General features: G+C 41.5%; 1 protein-coding gene across 1 annotated transcript; it reads right to left on the bottom strand.

Moving 5' to 3' along the window:
- Nucleotides 1-358: 358 nt before the first annotated feature.
- Nucleotides 359-10,866, bottom strand: si:dkey-96l17.6 (kinesin-like protein KIN-14E). Its single transcript, XM_034296526.1, has 18 exons — nucleotides 10,795-10,866; nucleotides 10,139-10,231; nucleotides 9,911-10,033; nucleotides 9,232-9,324; nucleotides 8,857-8,917; nucleotides 8,452-8,603; nucleotides 8,055-8,237; nucleotides 7,549-7,715; nucleotides 5,110-5,231; nucleotides 4,490-4,569; nucleotides 3,842-3,941; nucleotides 3,544-3,736; nucleotides 3,025-3,205; nucleotides 2,530-2,740; nucleotides 2,150-2,310; nucleotides 1,836-2,038; nucleotides 1,238-1,316; nucleotides 359-536 (listed from the first exon to the last, which is right to left on the bottom strand). The coding sequence occupies exons 1-18, from the start codon at nucleotides 10,864-10,866 to the stop codon at nucleotides 486-488; spliced, it is 2,325 nt and encodes a 774-aa protein (XP_034152417.1). The 3' UTR covers nucleotides 359-485.
- Nucleotides 10,867-13,536: the final 2,670 nt, after the last annotated feature.

Raw genomic sequence — 13,536 nt, 5'->3', positions numbered from 1 at the left:
AGAAAATCCCTCCAGCAAGATTTCTACCCATCTGGGCAGTGATTGGTCAATACGCGCAGGGCCGGACTGGGGCCCCCTAGAGGTTGGGGACCCTAAGCGACCGCCTATGTTGCTTACGCCTTCAATATGCCCTGAATATGTGTCACCCCTATAGGACTTCTGCTTACGCCACTTATAATGCATAATAAAGAGCAAATCTGCGCTACACTGGAATGCAGTACTATAGACATTGTGCCTTGTGGGTGGCTGACATTTCTTTATTTAATGATTAGCACTATTAGAATATTCTCAGTGCTAAAAGATAAAAATGCTACAAACAAGTTGATTTAATTAGAATGTTTATTTGACTGCTAATTTTCCTAACCATCGTTACATGATAGGAGAACACAAAACTCTCAAAATACTAACTCCGAACACTGAACTCTGTGCAAACCAAACAAAAACCCACTGGGTTTAGACCCAATGCAGATTCAGTCAACCTGGGGTTAGATGTCCACATCATCCACTGGCTGTCCAGCCTTCAATTTCAAGATCACCTGTCAGAAATAAAAGAACAGTAAATCAGAGTGCAGGGACGTGTGCGTGTGTGTCTGTATGTGTGCGCACACACTCATAAAGGCGATACCACACATTTTTTATTTGCTGACAGACGGCTAATGTTGTATTTCATAATACAACATAATACAACAACTCACAGCCACCGCTAGATTAAGTATTTACACATTCAGTATGTTAATGAATATATTAATGAACAAAGCTCATACTGGCAGCGACTAAAGTGCAAACAGCCAAAATGACTTGGCAAAACGCGAAACCAACATGCTAACAACCACGCCCCATGTTAAACTGATGAGGCACTTAAACCAGTTAGATGACATGACACAACATTCTTACTTAAGGAAACAGCAACAACATACATCCATGCATTCAAAAGGTTTGTGATGCGTTGGCCCAGCCATGTAATCGCTAGGCCACCTGCCGCCCTGAGACACGCATCATCACATTCATGACAAGATTATGAACATAATAAAGTGAATGCGTTTCCAAGTTAATTAAAATACCACATTTGACGGCAAATGAGAAAGTTAACATTTTTATTTGAATAAAAAATTCGAACTCCACAACATAACGTAGGCTACTATCTTTGACAGCTTGCCAGTCTTTCTATACCCCGGCCCGGACAAAGACATTTCACTCGCCGGATAAAGAGGAGAGCAGGGAAGAAAAGAAAGCTAACCTCTTTGAGCTGTGCTATCTCTTTACTCTCCAGGTTTCTTTGTGCACTGTTGGTTATGGCTTTCACTCGTGTGGCGTAGCTAGAGGATCAAACGTATGAAACGGGGAGATGGTATGTGTTACATGACATCAACACACATCAGTCAAACATAATCAGGGAGAACAACCGAAGCAAGGAACACTCCGAAATGGCAACTTTTAGTGCGTCGGAATTCCATGACACTAGACAAACTGATTACCTATACTCTGCATATTACCACAGTGTTTACAGACTCCAGAGGCAAAAATAACAAAAAAATACAAATGCAACATTCAACAATTGAAAATGATTTTACTGAGTTACAGTCCGTATTAGGAAATTAGTCAATGTAAATCGTTTCCTTACTGGGTTTTCAATTGGTTTCACATGAATGGGAATATAGATATGCATGTATTGAATTTCTACAGTAGAATCCTTTTTCGGGTCATGAGACACTTAGCACATCGCATTTCTATATTTTTTCATTCTACAGTATTATGGGTTTAGAATGGGTCATTTAGGGCATACATTTATCTTTCGATATAATGTTTTGGAGATGTGTTTGGGAAGGTTCTCTCACGTCAGGGAAGTAAGCGTTTCTTCCAGGTTGCAGTCACAGGGTGAGACGTTAACGATCATGAGCGTCTTGGCGTTGCCGCCCAGAGAGTCCTGCATAATCTGGGTGAGCTTGCTGTTCCTGTAGGGAATGTGGGGCAACTCCAAAGACAAGGCAGAGATCACATCTCCCAGAGCACTCAGAGACTTGTTAATGGAGGTAGCTTCCTATAGAGGCAGAGTGAAGGGGGTAGTCACCAGGAATATCCATGGGGGAAAAGTAGTGCCATTCGTAAGGAGAAAATAAGGCTGTACCACATAGATATAAGACATAGTAACCTTGAGCTGGTCGTCTCTGGCCCCAGTTTTGGCTGCTCTCTCGCTTCCTGCTAGGTCCACCAGGCTCAACTTCCCAAAGCTCACGCTTCCATTTGTTAGATTTCTGCTCTCCAACATGATCCCAATGATCAGATGTGACCGGGAGCTCTCCACATTCATCTCTGTAACAACCACACAGAGGAGGGAGTCACATTATGATGCGTGGTACACAACATGAACCCTGGGAACTCCTGTCACGTCCACTTGGCAGTGCTCCCTCTCTGAGCCTGGATGTGTAAGTTAGCACCTAGCATCCACTCACTCTCTCTGCGACTAAACCAACCCATCCAAACCCTTTAACAGAGCCCTTTTTGGAGTGGGCCGTGAGCATTTGGACGTACTGGTGGCTGTGATATGGCGGCTGGCGCAGGCCTGTTGAAACATGGCGAAGAGCTCCCCGGCGCTGGAGGCCTCCTTTGTCTCTGCTCCCTGGGCAAACACAAGCCCCTTTCTGTTCCTCTTAATCTCCACCCGCCTGGTCTGGGCTCCAGCCCCACTCACAAAGAGGTCCTGGAGCCGGTCGTTGTACAGCTCCAGCATGTAGGCCGAGACCTAGGGAGAGAGGAGCATGAAGAGGAGAGAGAGGGAAAGAAAGGCGGAGAGAGGAGGAGCATGAAGAGGAGAGAGAGGGAAAGAAAGGGGGAGAGAGGAGGAGCATGAAGAGGAGGGAGAGGGAAAGAAAGGCAGAGAGAGGAGGAGCATGAAGAGGAGGGAGAGGGAAAGAAAGGTGGAAAAGAGAGGAGCAGAAAGGATGTCCTTTTATATTTACCATAAGGTTTACTTTGTTTTTATTTCATATGTGCACCCTTAGCTCAGAAATACTTCTAAGCCCTCACCTTGCACTCAAACTTTGTTGCATTCTCCTGGATAATGTCAAAAATGGCGTTGAATGCTCTCGGCATGATGCCTGGGTTCCTCTGGTCTCTGTCACCCACCATAGAAAAGGTCTTTCCAGAGCCCGTCTGACCATATGCAAAGATGCACACATTGTAGCCGTCGATGGCTGACTGGATCAGCCTAGAAACAAGACCAACACACATCAAGTTGCATGATGCCCTCATGAGCTACTGTGGGATAAATCTACATGATTTAAGACCAGGGTATTCGGTTTAGTTAAACAACAAGATGTACAATAAGCTGGTATTGTATATATAGACATTTCAATCACATTGAGACTAGAATATTCCACTACAGTCGTTGACCATTTCCAGTTCCACTATACAGTCGTTGACCAGTCTTTGACAATTGGAGTAATTTAACTTGCTGTGTTGAATTAAGTAGAAGGGGATTGTGATGGGCTTTGGCAGAATATTTGAAAGGGGTGGATATCTCCTTTAGACATATTGGAACATCACCTGTTGATGTCCTGGAAGACATCTTCCTGGGAGCTCTCCTCACTAAATACCTGGTCAAACTGGAACTCTCTGAGCCCCCTTGGGGTTACCACAGAAACAGAATATTGGTCTAGACGCTCCACAATGATGGCACCTCCCTGGGCAGTCTCCGCCCAGCACATGGGTCGTATCCGACAGTACACACGAATTTTACCTGCAGCAAGACGGAACAAGGCAATGGCCCCATAACAAATAATATTGTTTTGTGGCACTAAAACAACAGTTGAACACTTAATCATTCACAAAGATAGATACCCACCTTTCATATCATTCACCATGTTGTAGTACTTCTTCCTCATGATCCTTTCTGAAGTGTAGTTCTCTACGAGTTGCCTATTCTCCTCCCTCAACTGTTTCATCTGCCCAGAGGAGATAGAAAACAAAAACTGAGTACAGTGACACTGAGTCAACCAATGTTGAGACAACAACACTGAGACAACCACCACTGAGTCAACCAATGTTGAGACAACAACACTGAGACAACCAACACTGAGTCAACCAATGTTGAGACAACAACACTGAGACAACCAACAGTGAGACAACCAACAGTGAGACAACCAACAGTGAGACAACCAACAGTAAGACAACCAACACTGAGACCACCAATAGTGAGACAACCAACAGTAAGACAACAAACACTGAGACAATCAATATTGAGACAACCAACATTGAGACAACCAACAGTGAGACAATCAACAGAAAGACAATTCACAGAGACAACAACAGTTCAAACAACCAAGAGAGCATGCAGAGTGAATGAGATCCCTAAACACCTCCATAACCCTCTTATGAATAATGCTTGTTTGATTTTCAGGTCAAGTATGTTACTAGACACACATGTTGATGTTTTATCTAGGTAACTATGGGATAGTCACCCCACATCCCATTTCGTGCTTGGACAGCTCACCTGGTCTTGCAGGATTAAAAATTGCTGGCAAACGCTTTTCACTCCCTCGCCCTTCACCAAAATCTCCTCCAACTCTGGAGCTATGATACAGAGAGAGTGGGTATGAGAGTACATTATGGTGCTCTAATATGGTGCAGGGTTGCATTACATTGAAATGGAATTCAATCAATTTAGGAAATGAAAAAAGCAACAAAGAAACTGACATTTGCCATATCATGTTGAGACGTTATCTGTTTTCATGTAGATAAAATATACACACCTAATACTTTGAAGCACTGTGAGATGTGCAAGAATATACTGTGTTGGTGTTTTAACAAAAATACATAAAATAGCATTTGGAAATGGACACATGACCGCATGTATACTGCTTACTGTCTACAGAGGTTTCCCGGTACATAGTAAGTATGCTATAACAAAATACATATCTTGGTTGTTTGTGATTGGTTACTGCTTTTTTGTAATCGAAATGACATATTTTATTTGATACGCCACATGAGGGGTGCAGTACTCCAGAAGATACATGACATTTGCATGCGTTGCTACAATAGTGTATTTGTTATGAATAGAAAATGATCTAGTATCAATGATGCCCATTCACACACACAGATCTATAATATTACCGGAGAGAGAAGGACTGGCCCCAACTCTAATACAGTCCAAAGCCATCTGGGTAATCTCACATTCTCTCAGTGTCTCCTGTAGCAACAGTAATTTAGAGGCACGCTCATCTGATGAGTCCGACCTGTGGTACAGAACATTACAAGAGAGGTATTTGTTTGTCAAAGTATCTACAGTGTACATTACAGGGGCTAGGTGTTTGGCTAGTTATGGTCAAGTGATTCCACTCAGATTTGAATGAAAAAGGTGTCGGGTTTAAAATGTACCACAAACCCACAGCATAATCCTTAACTTAACCAACCCTATTTAGTTTCTACATTCAACCCAATCACTTATCCTAAACTCATATCTTTAGTATGGTTGAAGATTCAAGCCTGTACCTAGCCTTAAACTTAACTCTTCTCCTTGTTTCGTGCACATATCCTGCTTCAACCCTTAAACCCGAACAGTTTTAGCAAAGTCACCTCATCTGAGGTTTGATTAAGTGCTGAGGAGTGAATTAGGAGATATGTAGCTACAGTGAATATAAAAAGTATACACACCCCTGTTAAAATGCTAGGTTTTTTTGATGTAAAAGAATGAGACAAAGATAAATCATGTCAGAATTTTTCCACTTTTAATGTCACCTATAATGTGAACAATTCAATTGAAAAACAAACTGAAATCTTCGAGGGGGAAAAATGAAAACCTTACAATAACCTGGTTGCATAAGTGTGCACACCCTCTTATAACTGGGGATGTGGCTGTGTTCAGAATGAACCAATCACATTCAAACTCATGTTAAATAGAAGTCATTACACACCTGCCATCATTTAAAGTGACTGATTAATCACAAATAAACTTCAGCTGTTTTAGTAGGAATTTCCTGACATTTTCTTAGTTGAATCTCAGAGCAAAAGCCATGTCCGCAGAGAGCTTCCAAAGCATCAGAGGGATCTCATTGTTGAAAGATATCAGTCAAGAGAAGGGTAAAAAAGAATTTCCAAAGCATTACATATACCATGGAGCACAGTGAAGACAGTTATCATCAAGTGGAGAAAATATGGCAGAGACATTACCAAGTCATTACCAAGTCCCTCCAAAATGTATGAAAAGACTAGAAGAAAATTGGTCAGGGAGGCTTCCAAGAGGCCAACAGCAACATTAAATAAACTGCAGGAATTTCTGGCAAGTACTGGCTGTGTGCTACATGTGACAACAATCTCCCATATTCTTCATATGATTGGGCTATGGGGTAGGGTGGCAAGACGGAAGCCTTTTCTTACAAAGAAAAACATCCAAGCCCGGCTGAATTTTTCAAGTCTGCCAAAAGCACATGGGAAAATGTGTTATGGTCTGATGAAACCAAGGTTGAACTTTTTGGCCATAATTCCAAAAGGCATGTTTGGGGCAAAAACAACACTGCACATCACCCAAAGAACACCATACCCACAGTGAAACATGGTGGTGGCAGCATCATGCTTTGGGGCTGTTTCTCTTCAGCTGGAATCAGGGCCTTAGTCAGGGTGGAAGGAATTATGACACAGTTCCAAATACCAGGCCATTTTGGCACAAATCCTTCAAGTGTCCATTAGAAAGCTGAAGATGAATGAGGAAGTTCACCTTTCAGCACGACAAGCCCACATCCAAATCCACAAAAGCTTGGCTTCACAAGAAGATGGACGTTTTGGAGTGGCCCAGCCAGAACCCAGACCTGAATCCAATTGAACATCTGTGGGGAGGACTGTGCACAGGAGATGTCTTCGCAATCTGACGGATTTGGAGCGCTTCTGCAAAGTGGGCAAATATTGCCACGTCAAGATGTGCCATGCTAATAGACTCCTACCCCAAAAGACTGAATGCAGGTAATAAAATCAAAAGGTGCTTGAACAAAGTATTAGTTTAAGGGTATGCACACTTGTGCAACCAGGTTATTGAGTTTTTTCCCCCTCAAAGATTTCAGTTTGTTATTCAATATAATTGTTCACTTTATAGGTCACATTAAAGGTGGAAGTTCTGACATGATTTATCTTTGTCTCATTCTTTTACATCACAAGAACCTGGCATTTTAACAGGGGTGTGTATACTTTTTATATCCACTGTAGTCTAAAATCCATGATATTAAAATTAATCATCTTTGGGGCTATTCATTGTTTGTTTACATTGTCTCCAAACGTCAGAGTAAAACAAGTCTATATTTTGGATCAAACCTAACCTCGATACTTACCCGGACTCTCACCCAAACCCAAGCCTGATCTCCATAGCTGCAACCCTAAAGTCAACCCTAACTCTAACCTACTGTGACTGCTTTGCTAAACATAACAAGAAATGTTTCAGCCCTTCAGGCAGAGTCCTCAGAGCAATTGCACTGAAAGATAAACAGTGGGACCATCCAGTTATACAGCTAAAAATAAAACAAACATAAGTCAAAGTAAGTCAAACGTTTTAGTACGTATAGTCACCATTCTGGGTCAGGATTGTCTTCCTCTTTGCAGTTTGTGTCATCTTCAGTTATTGGTGACATATGGTCAAGAATGTCTCTTGCTTGGGCCAAGGCCACACAGTTATCCTCCAACATGTGGTCAAGAAGGAGCCTCGCCTCGCTCACTTTGCTACAGACATGATGCGCCTAAGACAAATTGTCACACAAATGATGCTAGATTAAGCCTGACACAGATTCAGCCTGACACAGATTAAGCCTGACACAGATCAAGCCTGACACAGGTTAGGCATGACACAGGTTAAGCCTGACACATATTCAGCCTGACACAGATTCAGCCAAACACAGGTTAAGCCTACACCTGGTAAAAAAAACATTGTCTATTGAGATTCTTCACTGAAAGGGTTCATTTGTCCGGGACTATATTTACAATGGCATAAGGGAATATGCTTAACCTTGTGGACCAGTTTGAGTTCTGGGTTTCTAAGACTGGGACTGTTTAACGGAGATGTTTCCATACTGCCCCACCTTCTCAACGACAGTGCGGAGCAGGACAGCACACGGGGGCTGTGCCACAGGGATTGGTGGGATGGGTGTCTGCTCCGCGTCCAGGAGCTCAGTAATCTCTCGCTCCCTCTTATACAGGCTCTCCTTCAACTCCTCCAGACGGGCTTGGGCCCCCTCCAGTGGCAGCTCTGTGTCACTGCACCCCTATGGACATCAAAGCCTGCTCAGTGCTGTCACAACACTGCACTCCGCTGTACCTTGCTTACATGCCATTAACTACTATATCAAGGGTCAGATTGCTCTACCCCACAATCTGGATCATGAATACAATCTATCTCAGTTTCTGTGAGTTGGGTGAACTTCTGTGAACTCTTCTTAAGAGTGAAAACAAACATACAGTAAATACACAACTAGCTACCTCCGTTTGATGGACAGGACCATAGACGTTATCTAAGGCGTGACCCGCTTCAGTGGAAAGGTCTTGTTGTTGGTTCTCCACCTGTGAGGAGGTCTTGAGCATCTCCTGGACTTTCCCCACCTCCTCTCTGGCCATCTGCAGCTCCTGCAGTGCTAATCACCATTGTGAACCATTAACAGCAGATATTAACCCTGTTATAAATATGTTGCACACGGCTGGTAATAGCAGATCTACGCCAGGGCGGCATAATGACGCTTAGAATGATACCTACAACTCAGGAAGCAATCCTTCTATCTCTAACACACACACACCAACACACCGACACACACAAACACACCAACACACACAAACACACAGAAACACACTGACACACACAAACACACAGACACACAGAAATACACTCACTAGATGCCTGGTGGCTGTGGAGAAGGTCTAATCTGGTAGAGAACAGCTCCAGCATTTTGTTCTGTTGACAAAGATGAAACAGGATGAGATTGTCTGAGCAGGGCCAGCTGTCATCAGTCCAGACTGGGTTGCATTGAATCCTGGATTCTGATTGGCTGATAGCTGTGGTATATGAGAACGTATACCACAGGAATATGATGATTACTTTTTACTGCTTTTAACTGCATTGGCAACCAGTTTATGCAATAAGGCCAAAATACCATGGTTAAATGCTGTTTCAAGTCCCTTTTAATGGAAAGAGCTTGTGAAATCGCATGTTAAAATACTTTTAAAAAGCAGAGCATTGGGACATGTGGGGTCTGTCCTTGAACAGACCTTCTCTCTCTGCCACTGCAGAGCTTCCTCTCTACTCCTGTTCTTCTCAGCTCTTAGATCTTCCTGCAGCGTCTCATTCTGCCGACTCACACTCTGAATGGAAAAGGGCCCAAATGAACCTTGGTACATGAACTCATGTCAAGGAAACACACGGAATGGTTAGTGAGAACAACAATGGTGGATAATCTGTAAATTGTCAGTTCATGGCACTGCTCTAAGGTCCCTAAATTTGCATCGTATGAGAATCATGTAATGATGTTTACATGTTCTCTGTACTGGATAAGGAAACGTATCTCACACTACATTCAAAGAATGTAACTACTAGCTACCCATGTTGGGGCATCAATGCAGAGTACTTCCAAAGTGAACTGCTCATGTAGCAGCAAACCTTCTGCTTTTCACTGGACTACATGCTACTACTCTTTCTATGCCCACACAAACGTATTGCATTCTCCACACTAACAGGCTATAGATTTGTTTTTCTTCACTTCCCATCCCTAATACTGACTCTCTTGCTCGGTTGCACATCTTTGTATTTATTCTGGTTATTTTGTTACAAAAAACAGCCTTCTGAGGGACAATAAAGACTGATGGAGTGCCATAGGATGGAGCCTTCTGATCAAGTTGTTCCTGGATGACAGATTGTGACGGATGATTGGTACAGTATGAGGGGACTCACATTGATTCTCTCCTCCCAGTGTGAGTTCTTCTTCTCTACCTTCTCTTGGTAAAGATCTAAGATCCTCTTCAGGGCATGCAGCTTGTTCTGGTAGTGGGAGCAGATGGTCTGCACTGTCCTCTCCTATAAGCATTAATCATGTTGAATTAAACGTGTGTGTGTGATGACAACAAGTCAATACACATATGCAGATACGCACATGCACGCGCTCTCACAACACATGATCACCTGATTCTCTCGTGATGCGATCCGGTAGTTCTCCTCCAACTCTTGCACCATCTCCTGATGTTTATTTTTCATAGTCTGCATGTCCCCGGCTATCTGTTGCCATGAGATACCATTAACTACAAGCAGGGGTGTACTTACATCATTAATATTTACCCAATAGAACAACAGTGACTTCCCAAGAATCAGTCAGCTGATAACAGGCCGGGACACATTTTGACTCAAACAAACAGGAATAAATACCAGAATTATAGACTTGATTACAAATGACATGGTGAAAGGGTCTGATACATCACAAACACTTGGTCTGCCCATACACGCAGGCACAAATGCATGCACACGCACACAAACTCAAACACACACACAGGCACACACACACACACAATGTCCCTCTCGGGAGAAGGAGCAGAAGCCATGTGAGTGAGGAGGACACCATCTTAACAATGAGCTCACTTGTGTATTTCTATTTACAAAGATACACATCCGCCCAGTCCTTTAGTCACACGATTGACTGTCTTATCTCATTATATCTCTGTAGAATCCGTAATATTTCGGTTACTGTGGGTTTACAGAACTGCTACTGTTATACTTGGATTAAAGACTATTTGAAAGCAATTTCTTCCCACGATCCTCTCTGACACAGGGATGTGACTATGTACCTGCATAATGCAGAATTCAGCCGACTCATAGGGGATGTAGATCTTGGCGTCCATCGCCTTCTCTGCTTTCATCCCTGGACTCGTCCCACTCTCATTAGAAGGCAGTGATTCAGTGATGACTAAAGGACAGCATTCACACAGTCAATTATTTTTCGAACAAACTCCTAAACCAATTATTTTGTTGGTAAATGTTTGTGCTATAATTTGGTATATTGTTAACAAAAAATTATTTGCATTTGAAAATGTTTGGCAACTCTTCCTTGATTACATATTTAATTACAACGATGTGTACCTCCAGTTCAGTGCCTTGCCTGTACCATACAATGTATGGTATTAAAATCTTTACTGTCACTGCCCACCCTGCTTGTCAAATGTTCAGTTTCTCTTCCCTTCCTGTATACAGCACCTTGCTCAACAGCCACACCTCCTGGCTCTTTTCTGTGGTCAGCTCCAATCCAGCGCCGAAATGCAGACCACCGCTTCAACCACAAGGCTTTTTGTGGAACTGCCACTTAAAAAGGCAAAAGTGGTTACAATCCGGATTATTGTTCAAACCTATTGTTCACAGGTTGGAGATGTAGTGTATGGACACTTTGGTCTGTTGTTGGTCTGTTGTGATCCGGATTTTCACAATTTGAAGCCCTGTCTACATGGAACTCTAGTCCACCTCACAAACTCATCTATTCAAAAACTTTCAAAGAGCAGCAACAGAGAAAGATCAACACATCACTGCACAGACTCAATCACACACATTTTAAATGTTTTCTTGTGATTTCCAGATGTTTTATTTAAGTTTGGACACCAGCTGGGGAAGAATGTGAGATCTACTAGTCAATATTTGATCTAGTGAGATGGGCTGTTGTAGATATACATAGATATTTACTGCATTGTGTACACTACTGTAAATATACTCTCCATCAGACACACACACACTCATTTGTTTTAAGTCAAGCGTTACATTTTATTCATTTTGTTTAAAACATGGTTTACATGGCTCTGATAATAACGGTTTAATACAAAGTTATGTTTTGTTATTATTAGGCACATATACAGAACACATCTTTAAAGGTGTGCTGTATGTCTTCAACAATATACTTAGTATTTAAATGCAGTATTTATGTAGAGGTTGGTCCCTAATTATGAAACACTATGAAAGGAACTTGGCTAAAGACCAGCAACACTGTTCATTGCTTGAGATCCGGCAGCCCTTAACACTTATCTTTCTTTCTGTCTCTTTAACTCAGTAGAAGAATGAGGGTGTAACCTCATGTTGCAACTCTCTTCCCAGAAAACCATTTTTGTAGAGAGAGTGAAATGATGGCATGAATAAAGGGACATTTGTTACATATACTAGATCATTAAGAGATATACAAGCTTTCTGCATTTCCATATTGCCTTCATACCTTAGGACCGTGATTCATTTACTAATTACAAGTTTGGATGAAAACAAAATTTGGAAGCAGGAAAATAAATTACTTGTTTTTTATATAATTTAAATGATTGACATCCTTATAAGCACTGTATAAAACACCATATATAAAATATTCCATACAAATATTGAACAATACTGTGTGCTCTAGATTTGGTTAATTATTATATTATGAGTGCAAGACTACTGCAGCAATACCAAGCATCCCATTCTAAATATTTGTCATACTTTGGTCTTTTAGAAGAAATGTCAACTATTTGGATGCTTTATTTGAAAGGAAAGTGGCGAGACGAGAGATTCTAACCCAGGTAGCTGTTCATGAACACAGTATCAGAGTGGATCAGAGGCAGCTGTTTTGACCCCTGGACCACCCTGGGACAAAGCATTTGTCAAACCTCAACAACAGGGATGAGATAGAGTAGGTCTACTTGAAAACTGGGATTAAAAAAACACTGTATCTTTCTTTTGCTTACTTTTGTTAAAATGCTTGTAAAAACATTCAGAAAACATTCATTGTGTATCTGGCTGTAAAAATATAGATGTTGTGTTTCTGTCTGTCAAAAATATGCATTTATTCAATAAAGAGCAACAAAAACTTCTAGTCTTGTCCAAAAGTAATACTTTGGTGCCAGATGACTTCAATGGAATTTTTTCTGTCCCTCAAGGAAGTAACCTTGAAGTACCATTGATCAGATGCAGAACAAAATCTGTATTGTAATCCTGGCGTAAGAAAGACCTATTAAAACATAATTCCGATAATTTTTACCCCTTTCAATAAAAAATAAAAACATTATTACAAGTTTCTTGGAGCAGTTGTAATGTATTACAAAATGTTTGATTATTTCTCACTCTTCTGAACTTACAATACAGTACAATGTGGCTTATTTGTCCCATTTATTTGATACAGTGTTTTTTTGCTCATCTTTATCAAATGTAAATTACTGTACCTAGGAAATATATAAAATCATATTAATGCATGGATCATATATCTTATATATCTGCAATATATGAAGATATTTGGTTGTGACTGGATCTCGAGGAGAAAATGTGTACGACTGATTTAAAGTTTAAAGATATAGAGTTATGTTGGATTCTAATTGGGTATTAGAACAAGACTTACTCATAAGGGAATGTTGGGGCAGGATCAAATGTTGACTGTAAATCACTTTCTCATGTTCCCGTTTATGGTGTGATGGCAGGTTTTGCTCTTGTGCTGACCTGTGTTCAGCTCCAGATCCAGGTGTGTGTTGTGTACTACCGGGCATGGTCGGCAGTGTTTGGCCTCCTCTCTCAAATCAGGTATACTCCCAGGT

This window comes from Esox lucius, chromosome 13 (assembly GCF_011004845.1).
Source record: "Esox lucius isolate fEsoLuc1 chromosome 13, fEsoLuc1.pri, whole genome shotgun sequence".
Classification (NCBI taxonomy): Eukaryota; Metazoa; Chordata; class Actinopteri; order Esociformes; family Esocidae; genus Esox; species Esox lucius.
This window is presented reverse-complemented; position numbering and strand designations above follow the sequence as displayed.

What these genes read in the sequence shown, in the direction of transcription:
- si:dkey-96l17.6 (XM_034296526.1), bottom strand. Translation starts at nt 10,866, where the DNA reads ATGAAAGCAGAGAAGGCGATGGACGCCAAGATCTACATCCCCTATGAG. An exon ending in GTCTTCCAGGACATCAACAG is followed by an intron (nt 3,206 to 3,543) that starts GTGATGTTCCAA and finishes TCTTGTTTCTAG; the next exon opens with GCTGATCCAGTCAGCCATCG. An exon ending in AGATAGCACAGCTCAAAGAG is followed by an intron (nt 537 to 1,237) that starts GTTAGCTTTCTT and finishes TATTTCTGACAG; the next exon opens with GTGATCTTGAAATTGAAGGC.